Genomic DNA, 26,348 nt, shown 5'->3' on the forward strand with positions numbered 1-26,348 from the left:
CGCATCTCTCTGGCCCCGGGCGCGCCTCGGGTAGCCGCGGACAGGGATTGGCGCAGCGGCAGCTAGGCGAGCCGGAAGCCCGGGCATCCTTCGCTCTCCCGCCCCAAGGCCAGCCTCCCTGAGCCCCAGTGACAGGACAATAAGGCTGCGCTGTCTGACCCTTGGTCTGGCCAGCAAGTCCAGGGCAGGGTGGGGCCTGCCTTGCCCGCGGTGTGTGGGTCTAAGCGCAGAATGGGACCACATGGTTTCCAGGGTCAGTCCTGGAGGATGCCCAGGACCGATCGTTGGCTGTAAGGAGGATGCGGAGAGGCCAAAGGGGCGCATCCTGCAAAGAGAGGGAACAGGGATCCCGTTATGTGACTACAGGGCGGGCAGGAGTGAGGGGAAGAACGTGGGGGAAACGGGTGGAAGGGCAGACTGGGAAGGGCCCAGACAGCCACGCGCGAGTTTGCCTGGGTGGACGGTGGCATACGCAGATCGCGGGCTGGAGCTGTCAGGTGGTCACCAAAAGCTCACCCTCACCCCACACCCTCCCCCACCCCCGGTCTCCCAGACCCTGTGAAACCCGCGGGACCTAGCCTGGGTGCCGCACGCTCGGGATTCTAACCCTTGTGACCACGCGCGGAGAGCTAATCTAGTGTTCTCAGATGTAAGGCACCTGGGGTGAAAAGGTCTCTGCGTTGACCCAGCCACTTCCATCCGCTGCTGCAAGGAATCTCTCATCCGCAATGGTGAACTCTCCGATTTTACAATCTAGGTAGATATTCAAACAGGACGGTTCTTTTCAGGAAGTGCACATGAATGCTTTACCACCAGGCGAGATGGGTTCATATCAGCCTGCCTTGCCAGAGGGCCCCTCAGAGTCCTTCCTCCATGCCCTACATAGGATTTTTCCATCTGTCACACAGCACTGAACCGTGACACACTTATCCAAAAAATGATATCTTTTGGTCCAGTAGGACACTTACAAAACAAATTAAGCCAGTTCCCCCTCTGGTTATTGCCCTGACAAAGGTTATAGGAAAATCCTGGGGACTGATATACTGCCCTGCCTCCATGGCTACAGGAAAGGGGCAAAATCCTCAAAATGCAACCATACTGTGGCTTTCAAACCTCAAAGCTCTTCATAAAATGACCTGGAAAAAAACAGGAAGAAAAACACTAAACTGCAGTAGTTGTGTCATAGATGATACTTCTTTCAGCAACAGAGTCATTTGCTTGTTGAGTGCCTCAGTGCACATCCTTTGCAAAGATTCCTACGCTAGTCAGTGATGCCTCCACTCCAAGCACATTAATCCAGCATAACTGGACAGAGGCAAAATGTGTCATAATTACCAGTGTTTTTCAGAGTTAGTTTCCTACCAAACACATAAAATGGCTTTCCCTTGCCCCCTTCTCACCCCCAAAGATTGAGGAAGATGAAAGCACCAGGTTGAAATATTTTAAATATATATATTATCCTATATAATAAAAGGGTATTATGCAAATAGACTGAATGGCAGAACAACCGAACCACCAATCAAAGCATAATATGCTAATGCTGCTCAACCGCTCGCTATGATGTGCACTGACCACCAGGGGGCAGGTGCTCCAACAGGTAGGTTAGCTTGCTGCTGGAGTCAGGCTGATCAGGACTGAGCGAGATGGGCCAGACATGCCCTCACGTGGTCCCTCCCCAGCCATTGTGCACCGGTGGGGTCCCTCAGCCTGGCCTGCGCCCTCTCGCAATCCGGGACCCCATGGGGATGTCGGAGAGCCAGTTTCAGCCCGATCCCACAGGCCATTCCCCTTGGGAAGGCGCCAGATGCAGGACTCATGGCTGGCAAGTGCTGCTGCGACAGTACGAGCCTCTCCTGATAGGGACTGATTGGGTGCAAGCCCACGGCAGGCACAGTGGGGCTGGGATGAGCAGGAGCAGCAGGTAGGAGCTGCAGGTGGAGTTGGACTGTGGGTTTCAGCCTGATTCCTATAGGCCACCCAAAGGGACCCCACCTGTGCACGAATTTGTATATATATACACACACCTGTGCACAAATACACACACACACACACACACACTAATATATATTATTAGTATATATATACTAATAATAGCCTAGGTGGTTGTCACACCCTCATGCTGTGATGCCCTCATGCCATCACAATCCCGTAATCCATCACCAGTAGGCTGTGTGTGCAGTGGGCGCATGCGTGTGGGCAGGGACTTGACGCTGCGTGTGCGGCATGGAGGCAGGGCCCAGAAACCACTCCGCATGGCCAGGCCTGGGGGTCCTGCCGTGGGACCCCAGGCTCCGGCCTATCTCTTTGGGGCAATTCATCGAGGAGCCCCAGATGGGTGGGTGGGGCCTACATCTTTGGGACGATCGATCACAGGGCTCCCGCACTGTGAGAGGGCACAGGCCAGGCTGGGGGACCCCCCCACCACAGCCCTGAGTGCATGAATTTTGTGCACCGGGCCTCTAGTAATAATAATAAAAGCGTAATATGCTAATTATGTATAATATTATAATAAAAGCATAATATGCTAATTAGACCTGACAGCTGAATGACCTTCCCGACGGTCGTTCTGGACATCCTTCTGGATGAAGCCATGGCGGCAGGGGCCAAGGCAGGGGCAGTTAGGGCCAATCAGGCAGGTAGGCAGAGTGGTTAGGGGCGATGAGGCAGGCAGGTGAGTGGTTAGGGGTGATTAGGCAGGCAGGCAGGCAGGCAGAGGGGTTAGGGGCAATCAGGTAGGCAGACATCCCCCGAGGGGTCCTGGATTACAAGGGACCCAGATTACACGAGGGCTGAGGGCCCTCTTGCCCCCGTGCATGAATTTCGTGCACCAGGCCTCTAAATAATTTATTGATTTCAGAGAGGAAGGGAGAGAGATACATAGAAACATCGATGAGAGAGAATCAATTGGTTGCCTCCTGCAGGTGCTCACACTGAGGATCGAGTCGGCCACCAGGGCATGTGCCCTGACCAGGAATTGGACCATGACCTCATGGTTCATAGATTACATTCAACCACTGAGCCACACTGGCTGGGATGAAAGGAGATTGAATGATCACAGTACTAATCGTTGGAGGGCCCCTTAGATGCCCAGGTAGTTGAATGGGAGTTACATGGAGGGGTTAGGAGGTTCAGTTTAAGGTCCACAAGTACCAGCTACCCAGCAGAAGTTTGGGCTATTTTCCTACTTGTTTGACCCTGGCAAGTTGCTTCCTCCCCCAAGGCCTAAGTTACCCAAAAAGGCCAATTCTTTGAGGCATACCTCCAGGGTCAACCATATGCCAGTTTTCCTCTTCAACATATGCCCCTCATTCAGTGAAGACTGTGGTCCCTACTTTCTTCTCCACACCAGATCTTAAAATCAAGCATGGCCACTCAGCTGGAATAAACAATGTATCCCCTGACTCATTAGTCATCCCCCCTTTTTAAAAAATATATTTTATTGATTTTTTACAGAGAGGAAGGGAGAGGGATAGTTAGAAACATCGAGAGAGAAACATGGATCAGCTGCCTCCTGCACGCCCCCTACTGGGGATGTGCCCGCAACCAAAGTACATGCCCTTGACCAGAATCAAACCTGGGACCTTTCAGTCCGCAGGCCGACGCTCTAGCCACTGAGCCAAACTGGCTAGGGCTCCTCTTTTTTTTTTTTTTTTTTTTAATGTTTATTGGTTTTTAGAGAGAGAGGAAGGGAGAGGGAGAGAAATAGAAACATCAATGATGGAAGAGAATCACTGATAGGCTGGCTTCCTACACATCCCACACTGGGGATTGAGCCCACAACCCGGGCATGTGCCCTTGACCAGAATCAAACCCAGGACCCTTCAGTCCACAGGCTCTCTACCCACTGAGCCAAACTGGCTAGGGCACCATTCACTCTTATGGCCTATTCCTTGTCATCACCCTCTGTGAAATTTTACATTCAAATATCCTGCTTTCTCTTTCTCACTTAGTTCTCAAACCACTGCCTCTCTTCCTTGACCTGCTGGGACCCACTTTCGCCCTCTCAGCCTTCTTTCCTCTTCAGCTTGACCCCTTCCTGCCACCATCTTTTCCCACTTCATGCAAACTTGGTAAGAGAGCTGTCATCACCACTTCCTTCATTTCCTCCTCAGCCTTCCGAGGTTCACTGACCTTATATGGCTACATCCAGAAGGTATTTCAGCCATTGCCTTGTCTGTCATTGGGTACACCTCCCCCCCCCACCCCCCCCCATCTGGAAACACTCTCCTCTTTTGCTCCGGGGACCCCACCTGACTTTTCCCCTCTGTGCAGGATGCTCCTGTCTGTCCCCTAGATGCAGGTGTTCCTCAGTGTTGTCTGGGTCTCCCTTTCTATACTTCCTGACTGGTCTCTCCCACTGCCCCTGTTTCAGGAGCCTAAATCATCACCTCTAGCCCTGAGTTTTCAGCCTGGCAGGGGGTATCCCAAACTTCACCATGCCCAGAGCTGAATTCCTCCTTTCCCTTACATACTTGCTCTACTTCCTGGATCACCGATCTCCGGGGCTGTGTGACCATCCACCCAGCTAGTGACACTATAGATCTGGTGTCATTCCTGACTCCTCCCCTCCCCATCAAGTGCTGTGAATTCTCCCACCTAAATAAATGTCTCTGGAATTTCCACTACTTCTCCCTGCCCCCATGGCCTCTGTACTAATTCAGGCCATCATTACCTACAGTCTACATTATTCCAAGAACTCCCCACCTGTCTCCTCCCGTCCATTTTTTTTTTTTAAGAGTATGTTAGCTTTTTTTTTTTTTAAATATCTTTTATTGATTTCAGAGAGGAAAGGAGAGGGAGAGAACCATCAATGGCGAGAGATCAGCTGCCTCCTGCATGCCCCCCCCCCCCCCCCCCACCCCCCGGGGATCAAGCCTGCAACCCAGGCACATGCCCAGACCAGGAATCAAAACTGTGACCTCCTGGTTCATAGGTTGATGCTCAACCACTGAACCACGCCCAACCAGCCCCTTCTATTGTTGACCAGGAAGTAGAGGGTTGGGTTCCTGTGAGCCCCTGATGACATCAGCTGATCAACACATTACCTTACGTATGTTTTTGTTTAATGACACCTTTATCAACATATATTACTGATTCCTTAACATTGAACTCATAGCCAACAGCGCTATAACTCATGCCTGAATGAAGGATATCTAAGGCTCTTCGCAGCCTTCTTGTGCTTAAGAACACTAGCCAGTTTGGCTCAGTGGATAGAGCATCTGCCCGAAGACTGAAGCATCCCAGGTTTGATTCTGGTCAAGGGCATGTACTTTAGTTGCGGGCTTGATCCCAGGCCCTGGTCAGGGCATGTCCTAGAGGCAACCAATCGATGTGTCTCTCGCACATCGATGTTTCTCTCTCTCTCTGTCTCTCCCCTCTCCCTTCCACTCTCTCTAAAAATCAATGGAAAATGTCCTCAGGTGAGGAGTAACAAAATAAACAAGAACACCAGCCTGCACTTCAGCACCACATTTGGGGGCCATTTTAAACAGAAACCACCAACGATGAGCAATAAATGTAAAAACCTGTTATTAAGTCTGCGCTGAAACAAGAAGGCAGAGCACTACCTTGTTTAACCTCAGTTGGGAATGTGTGCATTGGGCAACTCAAAATTTTGCCGTTCTGTGAATGTCTGCAAATGACCACAAAAACATGAGTATTAATTTTGGGATTACAAATAAATTTTGGTGAATTCATAAACATAGAACTTGTGAAAAAATGAGAATCAATTATATTTAAAACTATGACATAGTGATATCCTGTATTACTATGCACACAAACGCACCAGGGGGCTTACTAAAGGAGGGTCCTATAGTCTACAGCCCTGGCACCAGACAGGTCTGGGCTCTGCAACAGCTTCTTTTTTTTTTTTTTAATATATTTTATCGATTTTTTACAGAGAGGAAGAGAGAGGGACAGAGAGTCAGAAACATCGATGAGAAACATCGATCAGCTGCCTCCTGCACACCCCCCACTGGGGATGTGCCCGCAACCAAGGCACGTGCCCTTGACCGGAATCGAACCCGGGACCCTTCAGTCCGCAGGCCGACGCTCCATCTGCTGAGCCAAACCGGTTTCGGCTGCACAGCTTCCTTCCCAGGGCAGCACAGTGCTGTGGTGCAGGGCTAGGGTGATGGACTCCAAAGTCACACTATGTGAGTCCAAAGGCCAGCTCCACCACTTATTTGCTGGGTGACCTGGGCTGGTTTCCAGACCTCTCTGTTCATAAACCTTGCTTGGTAAATCTATATGGGACTTCTAATAAAAGGGCAAACAGTATTCTAATACAAATAACTAGGCCTCCTAGCTCAGGGCTGCCAGTGAGTGCTCAATAAATATTTGGTGAGTGAACGAAGGTCTAATGTTTGATAAATCAGAATTCTTACATGAGACAGCCAAGTTATATATACCTTTGTTAATTTCTCCCTATCCACAAGCTAATCATAGGGCATTACTTATTGATTCTCCCCAATCATGGCCTTTTTTGGGGGGGAGAGCAGGGGTATCCTCTCAGTATCGCCCCCTTCTTTCTCACTTATGACATCTAATTGTTCCCCTTTCCCAAATAAGCAATATCCTGAAGAAAAAAAACGGAGTCATTCAACCCAAGGTATAAATGACCCCTTAAAAACTGTCAGAAACATTCTACCTAAACATCACCTTCGAAATCTGGTAAAGGTGCAAAACATAAACACCTGCCTGGTATCCCATTTGTTTAGTCTTCCAGCCACCTGTCCAACACACGTATCACCAAACTCTTGGCCAGGTGCACCAGAGGTAGGAAGTGACTTGCCTAGATTTCCCAGTCTCATCAGAGGCAGGGGCAGGGCTTGAACCCAAGTCTTCCAACTCCATACTCCACAGTCTCCAGTGAAAGACAACACCCATGAGATCCAGGCTGGATTCAAAGCAAGAGTTGTGACACACACTCTGGGGCGGGGGTGGCGGGGGGTGGGGTGGGGGGGAAGATAAGGAAAACCAACCAGCCAGTCCCTGAAAAGAGAAACATGGATTTCAAAATGTATGGCCAGGGTGTGTGTGTGTTAATTTATTAGGGTTGACTTTCCATTTCAGCTTCTGGCAAAAGAAAAATTCCTGTAAATCACTTATTAACCAGACTGATGTATTACAGTAAAATAGGGAAGTGTAAAAAAAAAATTGCTGAAAGGGTAGAAGTGGTCACAAATGCCACCTGGCTCAGGGCAGGGCCAGGGAAATCAATACTATAAAAGTGAAAGAAAACATTCACCCACAACCATGATCCTGAATTCCATCCAATTCTATAAAAGCCATAAGATATTTTTAGAAATTTGGAGTTGGAGATAATCCAAAAAGTGAGCAAAAGCTCTAATTAGAAACCATCTCTGTCCTTCCTGTTACCTGAAAGGCAACCTCAAATTTTCTGATTAGAACCCCCTTGACCTCAGGATGAAAACACAGCTTTGGGCCATGGATTCTCCCCTCCTCCCCCTTCCAGTTTGGCTAGGATTCCCCATGCCCACTACTCTGATTCAGCCCAGCCTGGATTCTCCACCTGCTTCTTTATTAGTCTCCAATTATTTTCCCTGGTTACATCCCACATCTCCCTTTGCATATGCCCAAGGCTTCCCAAAACACACCTGTGTACTGGGAGCAGCTGGGCAGGAGCATGTGTTCTGAGGTGCAGTCTGCACCCTCAGCTGAAGGAAATGGAGGTCAGGTGCCCTGCAGTGCAAGTCAGCTCCAGAACCAAGGCCATTTCCCTCAATGAGCCTGGGACAGGCTGGTGTAACAGGCCTCATCTCTATCACCCAATTTTCACAGCCTTCCCTACACTTCGACACTTCACAGGTCCAATCAAAACCTCAAGTTTTTCTGTTCTTTAATAAACATTCCTTTCACAGATACCAGCCCCCAACTCATCACTGTCCAGACATGTGCGAACAGACAGCAGGGGCAGAGGTTATACATTCCCCCCGTTAGCGGGAACATGAACGAACGGCTTGGCAATGCCTTGAGTGCCCAGGACAGTCCTGTCTCTACTGGCAGGGCCCAAGCAGTCAGGACGGCTTCCACTTGCTTCTACCCAGCGAGGCCTTGGGAGAGAAACAGTTCAAACACCCTCCTCTCTCCTTGGGTCACGTGGAGGGTTTTCTGAGGCCCTGGGCTCCAGAAAGCCACCGTGGCCAACACTGTCATCGCCCCATGACGAAGCTGGGCTCTTCCTCTTTCTCTTCCTCTGTCCCAGATGTTTCCTCAGAACTACTGGATGGCTGCTCTTGGTTCTGACTGGACCCTGTAATCACATGACATTCGATTAGAGATGTCCAAACTCACTCAGATAATCCAGGATGCTTTAGAAAAAGAAGTGCTGTGGAGACATTAGGAACTGCTCATTCCTGGACAGACAAGTGAGCCAGAAGAGGTCCTCTCATCTGTCAGTCCTCACCTCCACTGCCCAGTATAAAAGGGTCCATCACAGAACCGATCTACCACTGATGGTGGGTAGATCTCATCCTTATTAAAAGATCCTGCAGCATACACAAGAGCCTGATGCCCCATGCGTAAGGTGACCAAATTTTAACATTGGTAAAGTGGGACACAATTGACGGGGGGGGGGGGGGGGGGGGGGGGGTTCTTTTTTAAAAAATATATATTTTATTGATTTTTTTACAGAGAGGAAGAGAGAGGGATAGAGAGTTAGAAACATCGATGAGAGAGAAACATCGATCAGCTGCCTCCCTGCACACCCCCTACTGGGGATGTGCCCTCAACCAAGATACATGCCTTTGACCTGAATCGAACCTGGGACCCTTGAGTCCGAAGGCCAACGCTCTATCCACTGAGCCAAACCGGTTTTGGGCCAGGGGGGGGGGGGGGGGGGTTCTTGATTAAAAATTTTGGTTTTTGGCTTTTGGTTTTTGTAATAAAAGGAAATTCACTTCTTAGATCATCGTTGAATTTGCATGCTCTTTTTTTACACATTATGTTAAAAATCTAAAAAAAAATAATTTAAAATTATATTATAAATTATTATACACATATTGCTTAAAAACACAGTAAGTAGGTACATAATTACATGAACATATTTTATTGTTAGTTTATAAATTAAATTAATTTGATTGTTATAAAGTATACTTTTAAAATTATTTTAATCCTGTATTTCTTTCTAAATAATAACAATACTAACTTGTATTATTTTTCCTCTGAATTTGCCGTAACGTAAGTCGTAAGTGTCACTTTCAAGGCCGGCGCTAGACTTTTTGCCGCCACTATAAAATATAAATAATACGAGTACTGTCTGCCAAATTCAAGAAAATTTATGTATTTATGAAATAAATAAATTACTTACCTAAATTATCTGAATAGCTGATTTGTAATGACATCACTTGTTTAACTAGCTTACTAGCACGCAGTACGATGTGTATCGTCTGAGAGACAGTTACAAAATGTTTTTGTCATTGCCAATCCCAAAAATGCCATTGTTCATTAAGTCCAAACAATGGTGGTCGAATTCTAACAACTGATCAACAATGCGAACTTTGATAAGCGTTCTCAATAATCAGTTCTCAACAATTTTTTATTATTAAAGTTTAACATTATAAAATTAACAAAAATAATATAAAACTCATATCCTGGCTAAATAGCCAAATGGCCGCCGAAAACCGTATATTCATTCCCTTCCCGTTTTCCCGCCGTTCCCTAGCTTGTCGTGCATTCTTTCCAAAAATCGGGACTTTTTAAAAACGCCACGGGACGCAGGACAAATTGTTAAAAATCGGGACTGTCCCGCCAAAAGCGGGACGTCTGGTCACCTTACCCATGCGTCAAACCTCACTGTTTTTATATGGTCCTCACCACCACTTTGCCAGGGCAACATCCCCAATCAGCCCTTTAACATTTAGCATTTAATACTGACAATACTGCTGTTGATGTCTCAAGCTTTCACATTGCAGTCTGCAAAAGGATTTTTTTTTTCTTCCCTAAAGTGATCGGAGGGTTGCTTTTTTAAAATATGTTTTTTTAAAAATATATTTTATTGATTTTTTTACAGAGAGGAAGGGAAAGGGATAGAAAGTTAGAAACATCGATAAGAGAGAAACATCGATCAGCTGCCTCCTGCACCCTGCCTAGTGGGTATGTGCCCACAACCAAGGTACATGCCCTTGACCGGAATCGAACCTGGGACCCTTGAGTCCACAGGCCTACGCTCTATCCACTGAGCCAAACCAGTTAGGGCAAAATATGTTTGTTTGTTTGTTTGTTTAATTGATTTTAGAGAGAGAGAGAAGGGAGGGGGGAGAAAGGGGGGAGAGAAGGGGGAGAGAGAGAGAAACATCAACTGGCTGCCTCCTGCATGCCCTCTACTGGGGATGGAGCCTGAAACCATGGTATGTGCCCTGACCAGTAATTGAACCTGTGATCTTTGGTGCAGGGAGGACAGTCAACCACACCGGCCAGGGGCAAAAGGATTTTTTTAAAAATCTATAGCAGAGGGCTCTGCCCACACAAATATGTCAGCTTCCTGGCTCTTCCCACAGACTTAGAAACCCTCTCTTGATACTCCACGTGCAGCTCGGAATTCCAGTGTTTTCCCTGGCATGACTGCCAGCACCCACAGTGCCACTGAGCTGACCAAAAGCAGAGCACAAAGACAACGTGTTCCCAACTCCTCCTCCCTCTTTTGGGAGCAGAGGAGTGGGTGAAAGCCAGAACAAGGCAGAGACAGAGCCCTCAGAGGCAGCACCAGTCCTCCAGCTCAGCCCAGCCCAGGGGGCCACTTGCTGGCACAGTGGGCTCACCCAGGCCCATCAATGGGCCTCCTCCCTGCAGATATGCAGGAATTCCAGCACCCCCAGAGCCCACAGGCACCCAGAGATTTGCTCCTGCTGTCATCACAGGGCCAGACAAAGAGCTTCAAGGCAGGAAACCTTGGGGTGCCCAGGCACTGTATAGTCTAAAAATCACCTTCACACCCTAGGATGAGACACTTAAAAATACTCATGGCAATGGGTTAAAATCATCTCTAAGATTTAATTTAATAAATTTAGCATATTCCTCCTCCTCAACCTCATGCCAAAAAGACTAAGTAATTTCAAAAGTACAAATGGTGAGCATGTTTTAATAACTAATATTTGTTGAACAATTATTATGTGGCAGGCACTGTACCAATTTTTTACTGTCTTGTTTAACTCTAAATACCTACCATATATCCATTTTACAGACGAGGAATAAAGCTCAGAGAAGTTAATTTGCTACGAAGGTCTCATAATCACTAAAACAAGGATCCAGGATTCAGACCTGAACTATTTAACTCTCTAGGCCTCTAACAACCTTGTCTGAAGAAATGCGTAAGGAAACTCAGGCAAAAGAAAAACAAGGTGGAGACAGGAGTGAGGTGAGCATACTGAATGGATAAGCAAACTATGGTCTAGCCATACAATGGAATATTATTCTAACACATGCTAAAACATGGATGTAACTTGAAGACATTATATTAAGTGAAACAGGCCAGTCATAGAAAAACAAATATTCTGATTCCTTTTATATGAGGTATCTTGAATAGTGAAAATCAGAGACAGAAAGTAAAATGTGGTGGCCAGGGACTGGGGGAGGAGAAATAGGAGTTACTGTTTAATAGGTATAGTTCCAATTTTATATGATGAAAAGAGTTATGGGGATTCATGGTGGAAATGGTAGCAAAATGATTTGAATGTATTCAATACCAATGAATTGTGCACTTAAAATGGTTAAGATGGTAATTTAAAAATATATATATATATTATTGATTTTTTACAGAGAGGAAGGGAGAGGGATAGAGAGTTAAAAACATTGATGAGAGAGAAACATCCATCAGCTGCCTCCTGCACACTCCCTACTGGGGATGTGCCCGCAACCAAGGTACATGCCCTTGATCGGAATCGAACCTGGGACCTTTCAGTCTGCAGGCCCAAGCTCTATCCACTGAGCCAAACTGGTTTTGGCAAGATGGTATATTTTATATGTATTCTACTCGTCCCACCCTCCCCCCCGCCCATGCACGCACATACTAGAGAGATTGAGGGGAAAACTAGAGGAATAAGAAAACCTAGCTCTGAGCTCCCTGGACTCAGGGTGGTACTCCCCAGACTCTCTCATGTCATGGCACACATGGAAAAGGATAATAATTCTACGGCACATAGTGCAACTGGTCCGAGTCCAAGGCCTTCACTCAGCCTTTATCCACCCTGAAGGCCGGGGGGCGGCGGGGGGTGTCCAAGGTCTCACCTCTTGCAGCCCATTGACCCATATGCCAGCTGTGGAGTTCTGTTCTAGAACTTGGGCTCTAAGGCTGAAACTGCTGATTATTTCTGTTTTATTCCATAACTTAGCATATTCTGTCTCAGCCTCTCTAAGAACCATCAACCACACCTGCACAGGTCTGACCATAGGAGGACCAGAGCACAGAATTTGATCTTTAATTCTAATCTTAAAGAAACATAAAGCCCTGGCTGGTTAGAGCGTCATCCTGATATGCCAAGATTGCAGGCTCGATCCCCGGTTTGGGCATATACAAGAATCAATCAATGAATGCATAAATAAGTGGACCAACAAATCTGTTTCTTTCTCTCTCCCTCCCTAAGAAAGAAGAGAAGAGAAGAGAAGAGAAGAGAAGAGAAGAGAAGAGAAGAGAAGAGAAGAGAAGAGAAGAGAAGAGAAAGAGTAAAATACTGATCAACCTAGATGTTTGTGAAATGGGGGTTTTGGATGCTTGAGATGCTGATTAACAGGAGGGATCAAAGCATTCAATGTGATTGAAAAGCCCCTAAAAATGTAGCACCTCAACAGTAAACACAATTGATTCCTGTGTGTGGGAAACATGTTGTCAGGGCCTAGAAGTATCATTCTCAAAGAGGAGAAATCTAATGACCATTCAAGTCATTTGGTAACTCAGCAACATTATTTTACCCATTTATTCTTTCAACATAAATAAATAATAAATAATGAAGCACTTATTACTATTATGCTTAATGTTGAGGGCATAGGAATTTTAAAAATGCTGTCACAAATTATGAGATACCACAACACACATATATATATATATGGCTAAAATTCAAAAAGTTAACAATACCAATTGCTGGAAAGGATGTGGAGCAACAGGAATTCTCATTCATTGTTGATGGAAATGCAAAATGATACAGCCACTTTGGAAGACAGTTTGACAGTTTCTTACAAAGCTAAACTTACTCTAATCATATGATCCAGCAATCATCTTCCTAGGTATATATTCAACAGATTTGAAAACTTATATCCACACAAAAACCATCACATGTTTGTAGCAGCTTTATTCAGAATCTCTAGAAACTGGATATGACCAAGATGTCCCTCAATAGGTGAATGAATAAACACACTGTGGTATATCCAATACAATAAAATACTATTCAACAATAAAAAGGAATGAGCTAAAATCCATGCAGACATGGATGGATCTTAAATGCATTCTGCTATATGAAAGAAGCCAGCCTGAAAAGACTACATCCTGCATGATTCCAACCAAATGACAAAGGCAAAACTATAGGGATGGTAAACAGATCAGTGGTTGCCAGGGATTGGGGGTGGGGAGGAGGCTGAATAATGAAGCACAGAGACTTTTTTAAGGCTGGAAAACTATTCTACATAATATTGCAATGGTGGGTACATGATACTATGCATTTGTCAAAATTCATAGAACTTTATAGCATAAAGAATAAACTTTAATGTATGCAAATTTCAGGATGTCAAGGATCCAAGGATGAAATGTGAAATAAGAATTCAACTATATTACAAATGGATGAAACCTCTGTGAAGGGGATGAAGGAAAGATATTGACCTAAATAATTTTGGAAATAGCAGGATCTGTAAGACTAAAGGCAAAAAGAACTGTACATTGCACTGTATTCTAGTTGATAAAGTTGTTTCCCACAGATAACAGGTTAACAATTCTGAAACCACTATCTGTGTATACTGAAACTGAATAATTAAATAAAAGGATGGTGGATGGTGTTAGAAAGTTACTGGCAAACAAGCTGAAAAGGCTAGAATACATGTGGCAATGGATTAGAGTTTTTGTATCTCAAAAGATATGAATAGTTTTCCAACACATGTATAATAATTTTGGCATTGAAACAAACAGTTCTATCCAAAACATATATTGAGTGCTTTCTGAACTCCAGATACTAGTTGAGATGAGTTTTAATTGGGGTTAATTTTGTCCCCCTCCCCCACGAGATCATTTGGCAATGTTTGAAGATATTTTGCATGTCAATGACTGAGGGGAGGATGGGTGCTACTGGTATCTACTGGACAGAGGCCAGGATGTTATTAAACATCCTATAATGAACAGGATATAGCCTTCACAGCAAATAATTATCTGGCCCAAAATGTCATTCATTAATGCTGAGATTGAGAAACTTCTCTCAAGGTACCTAGTAACAAATCACCTTAAGGTCACCCTGGGTTTCTTTGGTAGGCAGGCCTATGTTAGGATAGTAAGACTAGTATTAGAAAAATTATATTGGGAGTTCATCATCTATATAATAAAAGCCTAAGCAACTGTTACAGCGGAACGATCAGTCACTATGATGCACACTGACCACCTGGGGCAGATGCTCAATGCAGGAGCTGCCCCCTGGTGGTCAGTGCACTCCCACAGGGGGAGCGCCACTCAGTCAGAAGCCGGGCTCATGGCTGGCGAGTGCAGCAGCGGTGGTGGGAGCCTCTCCAGTCTCCACCAAAGCGCTAAGGAGCAGCGAGCAGGCAGGTGGTAAAGAGCGAGAGGATGCAGGCTGGGCTGAGGGACACCTCCCCTCAGTGCACGAATTTCATGCACTGGGCCTCTAGTGACTTCATAATAATCCAAATGGGCTTAATACAATCCCATGGTGTCATTCAGATTCGAGTCCCACACTGCATGGTGTTTTCATTAAATTACTGGACCAGCACAGACAACAAGCAGGGATACTTCTTCTCCAACAACAGAACGGAACTCCTAGCCAGCTGCCCCTTACTGCTTTTTAGGAGAAGGGCCGAAAAGCTTGAGTGATTTACTCCAAGTCCATCAAGAACCCAGCAGTACACAGAAGCCACCTTATGGCACAATGGAATATCACAACATTTAAGTTTCTATTCATTTCAAACAGATAGCTGGAAAATCTATTTTCTCTTTCACAAAAGGAAACTGAGGTGAGGTAAAAAGCACATAAACCATTTTTGACAGTTATCCCTATAGCATTCCCTATCTTGCTCAACTATGCATGATCACTAATCATTTTTAAATATGTACAGATATTAACTTCACTATTAACTATAAGAACAGGCAGGGTCCATGCACTATAACTATGATTTTCAAATTTGTTTGACTGAAGCCCATAGCCCACAGCCGACACAGAAACGGAAAGATTCACAAAATATTTATTCTGAGTGTAATGTACTCTGATGGCTTCTTGTCTCTTTATTCATGTTTGAAAAAACAATAGCTGCAACCTCTAAAATGATTTCATGATCCAGTGAGTAAAGGATCATAACGCTCAGACTCTGGAAATGTTCCTTGGATGGTTTTGAGAAAAATGGCTGAATCCTGGTCAGAACAGCAAGCTTTGTGGTGTTTTAACTTGTCCTATTCCCTACCCTCTCCATAAACCCAAGGTAGTCACCAAAGCCAACAGCCTCATAATCACGGTACCTATGAAAAGCACCAGCCTACAAACCACCGGAGGAGGTAAGCTGCATTGGGAGTGCCTCAGAAGTTCCACACAGAGGTCTGTCCTTATTTGACCTGTCTGGCAGCTCCCTAAAAACTTACATTTGCAAGGATTATCTTCATTCAATCTGACTCAGTAGAAAACAGCCTTTTCCCCAGGCATCATAAAAGAATTTCTTCTAGTAAAAAACCATACCATATATAGTGTGTCTCAGTACATTTATAACTCAGAAGGAAACTGGTCCTTGAAGGGTCCAATCATATTGCAATATGCCAGTGAAAGTCTGACTTTATCATAAGACCAAAAATCAAAACTGTCCAATCAGGAAACATGCCTAGTCAATCAGGGAACTGCCACAGATTCAATAATGTTATGGAGAGTTGCCATTTTTTTTGTTTCTTAGCATCCTTGGTCCTTCCTTCCTATCTGGGATCCCTCTGTCCCTGACTCTCAGCTCAGGGGCTCCCAGGGGAGTGGCTGGTACTTCTGGCCTCGTGATGGTTTCAAAGGTAGGCAAGACCAGCAGCACTGTGGTATGTTGACACATTACTCACCTCCTATTTCTCGTAAACAAACTCAATTCTACCTAGGGATGCCATGTATCCAGCTCTCAACGACGGATCATGAGAGGTTAAAGATGATCATGACAATTCTTTTATCTATTCATCTAGCCTGATGGTAGCAAGAGATGGCAAAGTGACCTAGTACTGATCAATGACATATAAGATGTCAACAGTTGAGCATTTCTAGGGGATGTTTTGCTTTTCAGTTACAGAAAAAACACACCAGACAAGTAGCACTCTTTTCCCTCTTCTTCCTGCTTTGAACATAGGTATGATGCCAGGAGCTGCAATAGCCATATCATGCCCATAGGACAAAGGCCAAAAGAACTGCAGGGATGTTGGGCCTGACACTATTGAACTGCTGAACCATAAAAGGCTGCCACCTATCACCTGCTTTCCTGTTATGTAAGAAAAATGAATTCCTCTTTGTTTAAATACTGCTGGTTGAGCCTGTCTGTTTCTTGCAGCCAAAAGCATTCTTTTTTTAAAAATCCTAACCTGAGGCTGTATTTCATTGATTTTAAAAAATATATATTTTATTGATTTTTTACCGAGAGGAAGGGAGAGAGATAGTTAGAAACATCGATGAGAGAGAAACATCGATCAGCTGCCTCCTGCACACCCCCTACTGGGGATATGCCCGCAACCAAGGTACATGCCCTTGACCGGAATCGAACCCGGGACCCTTCAGTCCGAAGGCCGACGCTCTATCCACTGAGCCAAACCGGTTTCGGCTCACTGATTTTTTTAGAGAGTGAGGAAGGGAGAGAGAAATATCAGTTGGTTGCCTCTCATAGGCACCCTGTCCGGGCATTTAACCCGCAACCTTTTTTGGTGTACTGGATGACACTAAGCAACTGAGCCACCCGGCCAGGGTGCCAAAACTATTCTTTTTAAAAAATATATTTGTATTGATTTCAGAGAGGAAGCGAGAGAGATAGAAATAGAAACATCAACGATGAGAGAGAATCCTTGATCAGCTGCCTTCTGCACACCCCACACTGGGGATTGAGCCCACAACCCGGGCATATGCCGTTAGCCATGCTGGCCAGGCAACAATTTTTACTCTTCTTTTTTTTGTTGTTAATCCTTGCCTGAGGATATTTCTCCACTGATTTTGAGAGAATGAAGGATGGGGGAAAGACAGAGAAAGAGAAACATTGATGTGTCTCTTACATTGATTGGTTGCCTCCAACACCCCAACACTCCATCTCTGAGATGGAGCCTGAAACTGAGGTACATGCCCTTGACCAGAATCGAACCTGGGACCAGAGACTGATGCTCTATCCACTGAGCAAAACTGGCCAGGGTGGTGCCAAACGTATTCTTAACTGACTTGCCAAGTGATTCAATCAGAGACAAAGGAACACAAAAACACCTTTGCTAGGGACATCTCAATCTTTCCTATTGGACAAGAATGAGGCAGGGTACAGCCTCAGGAACCTTACAACCACAGGGATGACATAAGCCTGCCTAAGGACAGGATGCTAAGAGACAGAGGGAAACAGTGAATGCCAATAACAACTCGAAGCTCTTTTACTAGTCATGACTGAAGGAAGGTTTGTCCTGGACTTAACACGAGCTAGTATGTTCCTTTTGTGCTTAATCCAGTTTGGCTTTCTGACACTTGCAATTAAATGAGCCCTAACTAATAGAAATAAGCCCTCATTTCTTCACTGGTCAGCCAATCAGTTCCAAACTCTAAATCTCATTCTTGGCAGGTCAGCTTCTGTGCAACACCATGAAAGACCCCAACCAAGGAAAGTGGGTACTACTCACCTTCTTTTTGTTTCTTCTGTTCAAGTTTCATCTTCTTTGCCAATAATTTCTTCTCTTTTAACTTTTGGCTACAAATGTAATATAAATACATTAATCCCTTAGCTACCTTATTGTGTATGTTAGAAACATCTACTTATAGGACCTTTAAAAATGTTATAATCACACAAACACTACACTAATAAAATGAAAGAATACTTTATGATTCTGCTACTCCATCATCAACATTATCAAGCCGTTCTTCTTCACGAATCAAGAGAAATCCTCCTGAGGTGATTAAAGCAATCTCAGAAACAATGGAGATGGTTCTTCATCCCAAGATATTAGGGACGACTTTAAAAATCCTGTTCAGCACTCTAAAAGTGGGGTCCTACTGAAAGTAACCTCATAGGGTGACCTGATCATAAATTCCTAACTGGGCAGGTCATGATGGGCAGCCACGCCCCAGGCATATAACTTCTGTAAAAGGTTTATCTTTGTCTTAAGCAGGCCATTGTTTTAGTGCATCTAGGTTAACAGAACTTTGAAATGTCTTTTCAGAAGTAACCTCCTTCAAGAGAGCACTAATCTGGTCAACTATCCTGATATCCAGTCTCAGCCTTACTTTCTCTACCTTCATGTAACCTTCCTTACTTCCCTCAATTTCAAATGCATAAAAGCTGCAAACTGCCATTCTGGAGACTATTTAAGATCTTGATTCCCAGCAGCTGTCCTCAGTTTGGCTCAAATAAATTCTTAAAAAATTCCCTACAGGTTTAGATATTTCTTACATTGATAAGGGAGTATTTATTAAAACATATACACATGCAACCTGTATACTTATATAGTCTCTTAGGGAGATCACAGGCCCTAATTTAAGGAAGAAGCTAAATGAGAAGTTCACTCACAGCACCTCGTTAAACCTGAAGTTAAAATACAGAAGTGAAGAAGAGAAATCCATATGATCACGGAAATGCTGACCTCCAAGCTTTGAAGAAGTTGTAACCAGCTGGGGGAGGGGCACAGTAAATGTCTTGATCTCTCTTGGAGTATCTGAAGAAAAGCCATTCCTCTACTGGATTGCTCCATGGTGGGTTAAACACCCAAGACCTCTAAAGGTTATACAGGCAAACTTTTGACTGCAAGGACTCATTCACCAACCATGCATCCACTTTCCATTTCCTGCCCTTAAGTCTCATTAGTTATGAGATGCCACAAAGCCCTTACCGTTTTTTCCGACGCTTTGCAGTCTGCTCCTCTGCAGCAATTTTGTTCCTTTCCAGTCTCTTCTGAAACTCTACATCCAATTTTTGCTGCAAAAAACCCCACATCATTTAAACACACTGTGGGCTGGATATGAGAGCTCCAAAAGTCACACCAGTGGGGGTGCTACAAGCATATCTAGATCTCCAGGGCCACTTTAACTTTAAGTGGTTGCCCCACAGAGGGGGTGGGAAATCAATACAGGGCTCTCTGATGGTGAAGTCACTAAGATACTGAAGCAGGGTAGCAAGAAACTAGGAAAATTCTCCAGAAAGTGGAATGAGGAAACTGAGACAAAGGATGGGGAACAGCTGAGCAATTAACAGCTAGCTAATAAATCACAAGACCCTAACCTCCCTAACTGAAGATGCTTAAGAGCAGATGATTTAAATCACCATAGTCAGGAAGCCAGAACAAAAACCAATCAGAGCCAGACTAATCCAAGATAAAGGTAAAACTAGCCAGAAAATGACCCAGATCCCATTGTACACTTATGTTATTTTTTTAAATCCTTACCCAAGGATATTTTTTCCATTAATATTTTTTAGAGTGGAGGAGGCGGGGGGGGGGGGGGGGGGGGGAGAGGGAGGAAGAGAGAGAGAGAGAAACATTGACATGAGAGAGGACTGGGCCAGGATTGAATCTGCAATCGATGTTAACATGCCCTTGACCGGAATCAAACCTTCGACCCTTCAGTCTGTGGGCCGAAGGTCTAACCACCGAGAAAACCAGCTAGGGCTAAATCTAACTTTTTAAATCAAATTATTGGAAAATGAAATATCATTGAGTAGTCTCCTCTTTCATAAAAAGCAGACAAATAGTTTTAAAGTATCTGAATCTCTCAAAATGTATAAATGTATTCCATGAAATAATAGCCATTATGAGAAGACTTGAGGAAAAGGACTTTTCTAGTGTGTGTTGTAAGATTAAGAACAAGGGACAATCTCTCATGCACAATGTTTTATATTTTTGTTTGTCTGTTTTTAATCCTCACCCAAGGATATTTTTTTCCAGAGAGTGGAGGGGGTGGAGGAAGAAAGAAAGAGAGAAAGAAAGAGAGAGAGAAGGAAAGGGGGGAGGGAGAGGAGAGGGAGAAAGTGAGAGGGGAAGAGAGGAAGGAAGAGGGGAAGAGGGGGAGAGGGGGAGAGGGGGAAAGGGGGAGAGGGGGAGAGGGGGAGAGGGGGAAAGGAGGAGAGGGGGACACATCGATTGGTTGCCTCCCACATGTGCCCTACCAGGGTTGGGAAACCTGCAACTGAGGTATGTGCCCTTGACCAGGAATCAAACTGATGACCTGAGACCCTTCGGTCCACAGGCCGATGTTCTAATAATTGAGCAAAATCAGCTAGGGCATCATGTACAATGTTTCAGATTTGGAAAACCACAAAGAAACAGCCAAATACCTGATTTTTAAAAATAGTATGGTGGGCAAATTAGGAGCACTATACGAAAGTCAGTATTTTTTTTTCTGCATCTCAGTAATATCAAGTAATAAAATAGAGGACCACCTAGCATCACTGCAATAAAAAAATATCTTTGAACAAATGTGGTGAGATATATGCAAAATCTCCACAAATCATCAGAGATACAAAAAAATTTAAACAAGTGAAAAAACATAGTTTCTTGAGGGATGACTAACACTGTAACATCCATTCTCATTCAAATTAAGTTACAGATTCAACTCAATTCTAGTGAAAAATCCAGCAAGACTTTTGGTGTGGATAAAATAACTCCAAATTTTAATTAAAAAAATAAAACAAGTGATATGTTCAAAAGAGTATTTTTTAAATAGGAGAGAAACTTCTGGCCCTTCTAGTCAAGTAATGCTTAATAGTTTTTACAGTATAATTTCTAAAGCAATTCTCCATTTTTAATCAATTATTATTTGACACTTGTCATGAAGAGTTGCCAGCCGCCAAGCTAGAAAACTAAAAGAAGCAGACACATAGAACCACACTAGTATTCACAGAAAACACACCCTAACTGGAATTATTCAGCCAAAGAGAGAGAGAATAAGAGAGAAATAATAGCTCAAGTGGTGTGGGAGATCCTGCTTCCTATTAAATTTCATGGCAATGGCCTGAAGGGCTGTGCCCTTCTACTAGTATATATAGGTATTTATCTTCCTGTGCGAAGTCTGACCTAGGATTAACTGGGCTCTACTTGGTGTCTGTTTCTGGTGCTGGCTTTAAAAGGCAGTCCTTACACAAATCAGGTGTATCTACTCTGTTTCAAATGCTTTTTTCTAGAAGTTATTAAGTGCACACTGTTCATACCCAAGGGCTCAGTCAGCCTCCTTGCTCACTGACCTTCTCAGCCATGGCATCCATGTAGTCCTGTCGCTGATATTCTCTCCGGCGCAGATGCCTATACACATGGAACTCTCCACTGCCTGCGCCAGCGCTTGAACCTATAGCCAGGATAGTTCAGAGTTCTTGATGAGCTCCAGTTATCAACACAGGCTACCTTTAATTAACAGTGATCAAAGAAAGAAACTCAATAATGGAAGGGACGGCCTGTCCTACTCTCCACTATACTGCAGAATCTAGCACATCCTTCAATAAATATTTGTTGCATGAACGGTGAAAGTGGAATTCACTAAAAAGTCCACTCTAATGCAGTATTAAGAGGAGAAATAGAATGCAATTCAGTGACCGGGAAACCTAGAAGAGAGCCTATGACCTTTCCCTCTCCACCAGGTGATTTCACATGTTATATTTCTGAGCTAAAAATATATCCATGGTCTATTAAGTGAAAAAAGTTGGTTACCAAATAGTATGTGTAGACCAACCACATTTTTCTAAAAACATTTTTTTCTTAATCAGCAGTGGTTTTGTCTATAAAGAGGTTTGGAAGGCTATATCAGAATGTTACAAGTGGAACGATGAAATTACAGGTGGTTCAAACTTTTTAAATACTTCTATTCTTTTTCTTTTTAATTAGTATATGTTAATTTACAACCCAACAAAATAATAAAACTATTCCATGGATAAATAACCAATATGAGGCATTATTAAAAACAATGCACAAGAAAATTCTCTGATGCCAAACCCCTTCGTTGTAAGAGCAAAATATTGGACCAATGAACATTATTTTTTTCCTATTAGAAATCTAACTAACATATACTAACTGCAGGGTTTTATATTTATACTTCAAAAATCATATTTACACGCACACACACTCCCCAAAAGACATTACCCATTACATCTCGGACAAATTCTGGGGGAGGTCGAGGTGCCCATTCACTCATTTTTTCTGGAATTGGAACTGCTTTGTCCTGAAATATTTAAACAGGAAAGCATTTATTAAGTATAAACCTGCTGACAAAGTCACATCTCTTATAACCAAAGGGTTTTAACTAGAGTAATGAAATAAGGCTGCTTTGCTCCTTGGGCTTAAAAGCTGATTTCTTCCCTCTGTCTTAGCTTTACTTCATCCTGTATATTTTGGGGTCTATCACAGCCCACAGGCTCATCAAAGCTATTCTAAACTTTCCAGAGGAGAACTCAGAAACGTAAGTCACCATGCATGGCTGGAAGCCTCCAACTTTAACCCTACACTGCACAAGAGAGTCAACCCTTTCTAGTCTAAGATCTATGAGACCTGCTCATCCAATTGTTTTCATGACTGAGGGGCCTGAGGCCTGGAGAGGGTGAGCGACTTGCCCCATGCCTCTAACGAGGTGGTTTATTTAAAAAAATTTTTTTATTGGTTTCAGAGAGAGGAAGGGAAAGGGAGAGAATCATCCACTAGCTGCAGCCCGCAACATGGGCATGTGCCCTGACCCGGAATCAAACCGTGACCTCACGGTTCGTGGGTCGACGCTCACCCACTGAAGCACACGGGCTTGGCTAACGAGGTACAGTTTAGAAGAAAATAACCCTTGTGCTAAAATAACCCTTTACAAAAGTCTAACGCTTCTGTTTACAAAAAGTTAAACGGGAAAAGGTTGGAGCACGGAAAGCCGCCCCACAGCGCCCCCGTCCGGGCCGGGCTGTAACGTAAGGGCAGGAGGAAGCTCACCATCTCTGAAGCAGCCTGCTCCTCACTAAGGGACTGGCGCTGGGGTTCGGGGTGTGAATTCCTGAATTTGGAGGCGGGGGCAGTGGGCCCTTGGGCCCCTAGAGGCACCGGAAAAGGGAAGGGGGTGGGACTCGGAGGGCGGACGAGCCCACGCTTCGTCTTACCGGATTCTTCATGAGCCGCTCCAGCTTGAGCTTCTGCTCTTCCGCCGCATTCTTGGGGATGACGAGCGCTTGCGGCTCTTTCTTGGGCCTCGGCGGTCGCACCGAGGACGCGGCTGGACTCGCCATGACAGTTCTCCGGTTTCCCTAGCGAGCGGCGGCGGCAGCGGCGGCGGCGGCGGCGCGCACGTCTGACGACAGAGACGCGCGCCAGTGACGCAAGCGCAGTCTCCCAGCTGGGCGGGACTGGGGCGGAGTCGCCGGCTGCTGAATATTCATGAACCCGAGACCCGGCCGGTGGTTTTGATCAAAACTGCTTGATTTCATTTCCTGTTTCTGGGTAAATCCCGGCAGCTGAGCGTCCGCGTCCCTGGGGAGAGGAGTCCGCGTGCCCTAGGGTTCTGCCCCTGCTGACCTCTCCCGTCGTGCGCCTCACGGCTCCGCTGGCAATTCGCTTGCTAATGGCTCTCAGCCTCCCCTCCCGCCCTGAGCCTTTGTCCTGACTCTTCCTTGGGTCTGGTTCACTCCCCCTACCCATTTCTTTCTTTCCTTTATAATTCTTGTTTTTTCTTTATTGATTAAGGTATTACATATGTGTCCTTATCCCCTCATCCTCCCCCCCACCCCCAACCCCAGCCCATTCCCGTTCATGCCCTCACCCCCCTAGGGTCTGTGTCCACTGGTTATGCTTATATGCATGCATACAAGTCCTTTGGTTGATCTCTCCCTCTTACCCTCCCCCTCCCCTACCTTCCCTCTGAGGTTTGAGCATCTGATCCATGCTTCTCTGTCTCTGGATCTGTTTTTGTTCATCAGTTTATCGCAGGCGTCCTCAAACTACGGCCCGCGGGCCACGTGCGGGTGTTTTTGCTGTTTTGTTTTTTTACTTCAAAATAAGATATGTGCAGTGTGCATAGGAATTTGTTCAGAGTTTTTTTTTAAACTATAGTCCAGCCCTCCAATGGTCTGAGGGACAGTGAACTGGCCCCCTGTTTAAAAAGTTTGAGGACCCCTGGTTTATCTTGTTCATTATAATCCACAAATGAGTGAGATCATGTGATATTTATCTTTCTCTGACTACCCCACCCATTTCTGACAACTTGTTTATTTAAGATTTCGCAAACAACTTTCTAAGGACTGGGACCTACCTCTTTTGCCCACCTCGAATTACTCTGCTCCTGGCACCCAGCATATATACCTCAGCTGAGTGAATGAGACTATCTTACCAAGAAGAGGAAACTGCCCCTCACATCTGGAGCTGGCCTGGCACTCAAAAGCTAGGGGTTGGTGCTCTCCTGTTGCACATCAATTTCCCAGAGCACCAACATCACACTAGGCCATTCAGTGACCGTGATGGAGCAAGGATAAACAAGAATGCTTTGTATTCATGTTTGTATTTTTCCAAGATCTAATTGGCTTTATTAAGCAATTCATGAACAGGGCAGTTGTTAGAAGGGATGCTCTTTGTAATAATTTTTGATGGAAAAACATGAATATCTTTGGAACCAGAAAAAGACTGAACATTTTTGCCATTCTCACTAATATGAGTAACTGCTGCTTCTTTACAGCATTGGCCTCTCGAGTCATTCCTCCCACTTTAAATATTTAAGACATCCAATTAGAATTGTCTCTGCTTCCTGAAAACATCTAACCCTTCCCCAAATCACTTAGCCTAAACTTAAGTCCTATAAGACCTCTTTAACACCTACTCTCTTGCTGAAGTAAGGGCAGTCTTACTTTTAGAGAGGTAATAAACCCAACTTGTTCAGCTACAGGTATGTTCTTGGTGGTCTTCACAATTGTTGGTTTTCTCATTTATTATTTATTGCCTGCTAGAGAGTAGAAGTTCTGTCTTGTTCACTGCTGTATGCCCAGTGTCTGGGGTAAGGCCTGGCTTACAGTAAGGCACTCAAACATTTGCTGGATGACCATGGGACCTTGGGGGCCAGGTACTTCAGATACTCCCACTACTGCTGTCTGCTCAGCCTGCTCAGCCCACGATAGCTTGTCCACTGAGTGTCCAGGGGTTAGACAGGTGGCTCCTGTGACAGGGTCCTGTATTAACACTATCAGGCCATTCTTGACTGCCTGATAGTGGGTGGTTTTCCAGGGGCCAAGAGTGATGAATTAGGGGAAGTTCTTGAATGGCCCAAGTCTGTCACTGGAACCTAGGGAGGGCTTGGCCTGGGTATGGTCAGGGACACTTGGCCCTACATCACACACTCCAGCCATCCAAGCACCTCACTTTTCCCCAACGCCCCCCCCCCCCGCTCCCCCGCACACACACACACACACACAGAGTTTACTGGAGTGTCATTTCCTCCCTGGCGAACTCCCATACACCCTTCTTAGCTTGGCTTAAATGCTACTTCCTCCGTGAAACCTATGACTGCTCCCAGTCCCCTCCTCCAGGCCGACAGTTGCTTTCTTCTTGGTGCTTCCCCTGCTCTGGGTCCCACTGGCTGGCAGGGTAGGTACCACATTATATCCTCACCATCTCTCCACTCACCAGTCTGCGGGGAGAGCTGAGCCAGAATCCTGGCCTAGAGTAGAGTGGTGCTTCCAGAATGCTTGCAGAACAGGGGAATGAGGGGAGAAAAGGAGTGAGTCACAACTGACTGAACAAATAAAGAATGAACATGTAAACGAGATGATCAAGTGATGGGTGGATGGGTGAATGAATAAGGAAGTTAAATGAGTGAAAATATGAGGAAAATGGATGAACACTCTATAAAATAATATTGAATGTCAATTTTAATTGAAAACAAATGAACACAATAAATGAATGGATACACCATAATGAGTGAATGAGGGAAGGAAGGAAGGAAGGAAGGAAGGAAGGAAGGAAGGAAAGAAGGAAAAGAAGGAAGGAAGGAAGGAAGGAA

The 26,348-nt window shown here is 44.8% G+C and overlaps 1 protein-coding gene and 1 long non-coding RNA gene across 4 annotated transcripts in view; one reads left to right on the plus strand and one right to left on the minus strand.

Annotated features, from left to right (window-relative positions):
* PRKRIP1 (PRKR interacting protein 1) overlaps nt 1-23,646 on the minus strand; it is a 45,384-nt gene extending 21,738 nt beyond the window's left edge. The window contains exons 1-7 of one of the 3 annotated variants that reach the window (XM_054714865.1): nt 23,467-23,646; nt 22,478-22,556; nt 21,589-21,689; nt 19,244-19,329; nt 18,041-18,108; nt 9,170-9,251; nt 8,194-8,275 (exon numbers count right to left, since the gene is read on the minus strand). In XM_054714865.1, coding sequence (XP_054570840.1) covers nt 9,175-9,251; nt 18,041-18,108; nt 19,244-19,329; nt 21,589-21,689; nt 22,478-22,556; nt 23,467-23,592 — 537 coding nt within the window. In that variant the 5' untranslated portion in view covers nt 23,593-23,646 and the 3' untranslated portion in view covers nt 8,194-8,275; nt 9,170-9,174. Of the gene's footprint in view, nt 1-7,844; nt 8,276-9,169; nt 9,252-18,040; nt 18,109-19,243; nt 19,330-21,588; nt 21,690-22,477; nt 22,557-23,466 lie in introns of those variants that run through there. The other 2 variants (XM_008141442.3, XM_054714866.1) reach the window with 2 other exon arrangements.
* LOC129148815 (uncharacterized) lies at nt 279-12,972 on the plus strand. The gene is made up of 3 exons (XR_008555784.1): nt 279-356; nt 11,204-11,377; nt 12,603-12,972. It is a non-coding gene; the product is annotated as an uncharacterized LOC129148815 (long non-coding RNA).
* Nucleotides 23,647-26,348: the final 2,702 nt, after the last annotated feature.

This window comes from Eptesicus fuscus, chromosome 4 (genome assembly GCF_027574615.1).
Source record: "Eptesicus fuscus isolate TK198812 chromosome 4, DD_ASM_mEF_20220401, whole genome shotgun sequence".
NCBI classification, from domain to species: Eukaryota; Metazoa; Chordata; class Mammalia; order Chiroptera; family Vespertilionidae; genus Eptesicus; species Eptesicus fuscus.